The sequence below is a fragment of the Cimex lectularius genome, unplaced genomic scaffold (assembly GCF_000648675.2).
Source record: "Cimex lectularius strain Harlan isolate CLEC.00 unplaced genomic scaffold, Clec_2.1 scaffold229, whole genome shotgun sequence".
Classification (NCBI taxonomy): Eukaryota; Metazoa; Arthropoda; class Insecta; order Hemiptera; family Cimicidae; genus Cimex; species Cimex lectularius.
Window position 1 is genome coordinate 955,485 of NW_019392783.1, and position 5,281 is coordinate 960,765.

Below are 5,281 nucleotides of genomic sequence, written 5' to 3' on the forward strand. Positions count from 1 at the left end.
AAAATTAGAAACGCGGGCTTAAATCGATTTTTAAAAAAAAATTATTAGTAAAGAATTGTTTTTGTTTTAAACAAAACGTTTTCATTTCTTTATACATAATATTGAAAGCAATAAATAATTTATTTTACTCATGGAAATAATACAAATAAATAAAATATTTTATTTTTAAATAAAAATTGAAGTAAAAAATCGATTATTTGATTACTCAGAATCGATTTATTTTACATCAGTTTTATCATTCTGTTCTTATCACTTATTTGTCCATGTCTGGTCTGGCATGTAAACGAGTTGCAAAATTTAATACAAATCAAATTTCTTTTTTTCCCCGTTTTTCTCTTTCCATTTCTGTTTAATAACCACTGCGGCTCTCATCCATGAAATAAAGAGAAAGTTGATGTGGACGCGGTGAAAAAGAAGAATCAACGTGAGTTTCTTCCTTTCCCTGTCAAAACCCTTAAAACTTGTATCCTTTCTTTTGTTACTTTTTCTATTTTTGTTTTCCATAAAGCCAAGCTTGATTTGTTTTTTAATCTCCTAGCTTTTCAGCAAAAAGCGTTAAAAAAAGTCTATTTTTTTCAATACAAAGAATAGGTTAAATTGCGCAGCTAAATGTATTTTGGGCAACCTTGCTCCATTTTGCTTTAACATATCATTGGCCGAGCTTGATTACACCCCGATTTTATTCAAACAATGACATTTCAATTGATTCATTGACTGTCAATAATGATCACGACAGTCGGTTCTTAATCAACTTGGTAGACAAGGAAAATTTTAAAAAATTAGTTGTAATGTTTTTTTGTGAAAGCTAGAAAATGATTGTGTACCCTGTTTTGTGTCACCAACTTCATCTTTAAAACTTACATTTGTCTAATAAATTTAAAAACATTCTACGTTAAAAAATAAAATGTCAAAATACTGACTAAAAATTCTTATTGATTATTACAAAAATAGTACCTCCATTGTCGCTCGCCCGCAAAGAAAATTATCATATAATTGATGAACGCAACAAAAGTCTGACACAATAGACAATTTATTAAAGCATTGTAAACATAAAGTATCATAAATTGAAAACTAAAAAGACATGTACCCAAAACACTCAGAATGACTATTACCAACAAAGTAGTTCAGGAGCAAAGAGAAAATGACATAATTGACTACTACTATAAAAAAAATTAACAAACGATTAACTATTCTTACATCAAGAAAGTCTGACAAAATAGACAATTATGTTAAAACATAGCTAACATAAAAGTACCATAAATGAAAAGCATGAGAATCAGTATAGTACCATAGAACACTCAGAATTGACTGTCACCAACAAAGATAAACAATTTTGGAATTGACAATTATTAGAAAAAGGCACATTCACCAGCAAAGACATAACATTGACTATTTCTCCAAAATATTTCAACAAAGAATTAACTACTGTTACATTAGCTATTCTTTTTCTATTACTAGGATGTCAAGAATCAACTAATTATATTTAAAAAATTGCCCTTCTAACAAAGGCTATAATTAGACAAAATAGACAATTAAGATGAAACATCGCTACCAAAAAAGGACGACAGTATTGACTGTAATAACATTCAGTACAAAGTCGCTTGCACTTACTGACAATTGATAATTACTAGAAAGACATCCCCTCCTACAAAGACAAGTATCACAGAATTGACTTTTATAATCTAATTATCCACCAAAGAACCTCTGCCAAAATAGACAATTATGACAAAACATTGCTATCTCAAAAGTACCAGTACAGCATTAATTGTACTTTTTTTTTGCTTTGGCGAAACCACTGTCACGTGTTAATTTTATTACAAATGCATTGACTATAAATGAGAAAGTAAAGGCACATTCAAAGAATTAATTACCTCTGAATTGACTTAAATGACTATTACTACAAAGGCCGTCCAATAACACAGAATGGAATTTGGAATTTATTGTAAAACAGTCTCTCCTCGCCGATTATTGTTGGTTCAGAACCAGAATGAACCAACAAAAAAGAAGCGAGAATAGGCAAAGATGGTATATAATTAACAATAGGTTTATCACCCTGTAGATCAAAAGAGGAAATTGCACAGTTTAACTTTGGAATTGACCATTACTACATGGGAATGTTTACCAAGAGAGGCTTTGAAATTGCCTATTTTACAATGGCACTTTCACCAATAAAGGCATAACAATGAAATTGGCTATTTCTACAAAGCCACGTTCACCAACAGAGATAAAACAACTTTGAAATTGACCATTATTACAAATCCACTTTCACCAACAAAGACATGACAACTTAGGAATTGATTATTACTACAAAGCCATTTTCACCAACGGTGATATAACAACTTGAAATTGGCTGTTATTACAAAGCCAATTTCACCAATAAAGGCATAACAATTTTAGTATTGACTATTACTACAAAGCCTCGTTGACTAACAGAGATATAACAATTCTGAAATTGGCTATTTCTACAAAGCCCCATTCGCCAACAGAGATAAAACAACTTTGAAATTGACCATTAATACAAAGCCACTTTCACCAATGAAGGCATTACAATTTTAGCAATGGCAAGTGACTATTACTACAAAGCCTCGTTTCTTACAGAGATATAACAATTTTGTAATTGACCATTATTACAAATCCACTTTCACCAACAAAGACATGACAACTTAGGAATTAAATATTACAACAAAGCCATTTTCACCAACAGTGATATAACAACTTGAAATTGACTGTTATTACAAAGCCAATTTTACCAATAAGGCATAACAATTTTAGCATTGACTATTACTACAAAGCCTCATTTACTAACAGAGATATAACAACTTTGACTATTTCTACAAAAGGCACTTTCACCAACAAAAACATGACAACTTAGGAATTGATTATTACTACAAAGCCATTTTCACCAACAGTGATATAACAACTTGAAATTGACCATTATTACAAAGCCATTTTCACCGATTAAAGTAGATTTTCACTTAACTTTATACTAGCAGAAATACAATCAAAAAATCAAATGTATTCCTATGCTATTGTAAAAATAATTGCTCGATTGTAGTAAATATACATAAAATCAAAATTTTACTATTTAATTGATGTAAAAGTGATTGAAAACACTTCATTATTATGAATCTCTATTCTTTTATCTACCTAAGATATTGACTTTTCCCCTTTTCTGCTTCTGGCATGTTATTATCAAGGCAGAGAATGTTTTATGTCTAAATATCCCTGGGTAATTGATTAAAATCTGATATCAGGGTTACTGAAGTTTGTTTGTTTGATTCCCTAATTAAAACTACCGTTATGGTATGAAGCTGAAATCTGGGCCTTGCCTATGCTGAAAAACTAGAAACAATTTTGTTTTGAGATTAGAAACTGGTATGTTGGAATGGACCATATGCAGTATTTATTTTTGAAATTTGTATTTAGATGTGGATTCCAACATCAGTGAAGGCGTTGCAGCATTGCAAAAGTTTGACGTCCCCTCCAAAAAGGGAGTTTTTTGCTTCCTTGAATTTTATTTTCAACAGGTATGGACATCGGCGAATTTTAAATCATTAAACTTTTTTAATGAGAAATTTTGATTGCACAGGGTTTCAGCTGAGAGGGTCAAAGAGGTCGGACCCGACAGAGCCTGCGCCGAATGGCTAATGAAGAACGGAGCTTTCATCAGGTGGATCGGCAACTCGGATTTCGTCGGACATTACAACAGCCTCCCACTGGACCCAAAATTGACCGGCAACTACAACATTGAAGAAGTGAAAGCCGACCAGGCATCTATAAGTCACCACGGTTTCGACCATTTCAGTAAGTCACCTCTTTTCAACATCATACTTGTAGGAAACACGGTACCTTTTTATTAATGAGACACTTTCTGGATTTTTTGAAATTTGATCATACCGTTTATAAACTAGGTGGCTGTCACAATTTAAGTACATTGTCCTTTCAAAAATGTTGGTTCGTTGGCGACAAAGCATTGTTAAAACTAGGTGTTCTTAAAGATTCACTCGTCAACTTGGAAATCATCGCATGTGACATGGTAACAGAGAATGGAATCAAGGATCTCAAGCATCTCTGGTAAATAGAAATTACTGAATCTAAGAGAAAAAGGCAAAACAAAAATGTATTAATGCTTCATTTATTTTTAGCAATCTCAGATTCTTGACTATCGGGAAACTTAAAAACGTGAGAAACTTTGAAAAGAACATTGAAAACCTTGCTTCTGAACTACCCGGTTGCAAAATTATCCTGTGCTGATTTTTCATTCAATTTGGAAAAAAAATCTCATATCAACAAAATGCAAACACTTTATATTATTAAAAGACATATGCCAACATAACAATTTGATTCAATTTATAATGGAAATATGAATTAAGGCGCTGTCTCGTTTAGGGCAAAATTGTCAAAGAGCCATTTTTTTTTTTTAAACACAAGAATATATTGAGGAATAATATAACATATAAGCTATAACTATTAATTATAATTGTGATGATCAATTACATTGTTTGACATAACTTACAATTTTTCACGTTGTGACCATTACTGATCATTTGTCATGAATGGTTCATATTCGGAACTATATTCAGACCAACAACTTTATCGAAAATTGTGTATATTTTTTTCTTCATAAATCCTGAAAAACTGGTATTAATTAAAAGGTACTGTGAAAAATTTCATGTTTAAAAGACTTTATTTTTGTTTTTCACCGATTAGAAGGGTGCAAACATATACGCATAATGACGCTGCATGACTGCTGGTTTGTCGACAACATGGCCATCGCAAAGCTGCGGTTTCTGAAAGATTCGCTTACTTGTCTCACAATAACGAACTGTCAAGAAATAACCGACGAAGGGTTATTAAAGATCAGCAACCTTGTGTATGCCACAGTGCATTAACAAAAAAGAAATCTGTTCGAAGAAAAAAATAAATATTTGTATTCTTTATTGCAGAAATCTTCAAGATTTTACATTCGGCAATATGATGAATTTGAAAAACCCAGATAAAATCGCCAGTGACATCAGGGAAGCGATTCCGGGCTGCATTGTCACCCAAGTCGATCAAGTTGAATAATTAGTTTATATGATTTGAGTCATTTATTTATTTGTCCCTTGCTTTAATATTGTGATGCATCAGTTGTGCAGGAGACAAAGATATAATTTGATTATGTAACGATATTTTCTTTGTCTGAAAATAAAGAAAAGGAAAATTCACAAAACTTCTGCTTTTTAATCAAAAAAGTATTTAATTTGTACATGATACAGTAAAAGTCAATTAAAAAATTAAC

General features: G+C 31.5%; 1 protein-coding gene across 3 annotated transcripts; it reads left to right on the forward strand.

Annotated features, from left to right (window-relative positions):
- Positions 1 to 210: 210 nt before the first annotated feature.
- LOC106669562 (ATP synthase subunit s, mitochondrial) lies at positions 211 to 5,212 on the forward strand. 3 transcript variants are annotated; one of them, XR_001340943.2, is made up of 7 exons: positions 211 to 424; positions 3,427 to 3,527; positions 3,590 to 3,804; positions 3,912 to 4,074; positions 4,146 to 4,182; positions 4,711 to 4,873; positions 4,947 to 5,212. XR_001340943.2 is itself a non-coding variant. In XM_014399103.2 (5 exons), exons 2-5 carry the CDS (start codon positions 3,427 to 3,429, stop codon positions 4,252 to 4,254), a joined length of 588 nt encoding a protein of 195 aa, XP_014254589.1. In that variant the 5' UTR covers positions 211 to 424; the 3' UTR covers positions 4,255 to 4,464. The 3 variants fall into 3 exon arrangements, 2 of the variants coding, with proteins under 2 accessions (XP_014254589.1, XP_014254588.1); XM_014399103.2 differs by lacking the exons at positions 4,711 to 4,873; positions 4,947 to 5,212 and having other exon boundaries at positions 4,146 to 4,464; XM_014399102.2 differs by lacking the exons at positions 3,912 to 4,074; positions 4,146 to 4,182 and having other exon boundaries at positions 212 to 424.
- Positions 5,213 to 5,281: the final 69 nt, after the last annotated feature.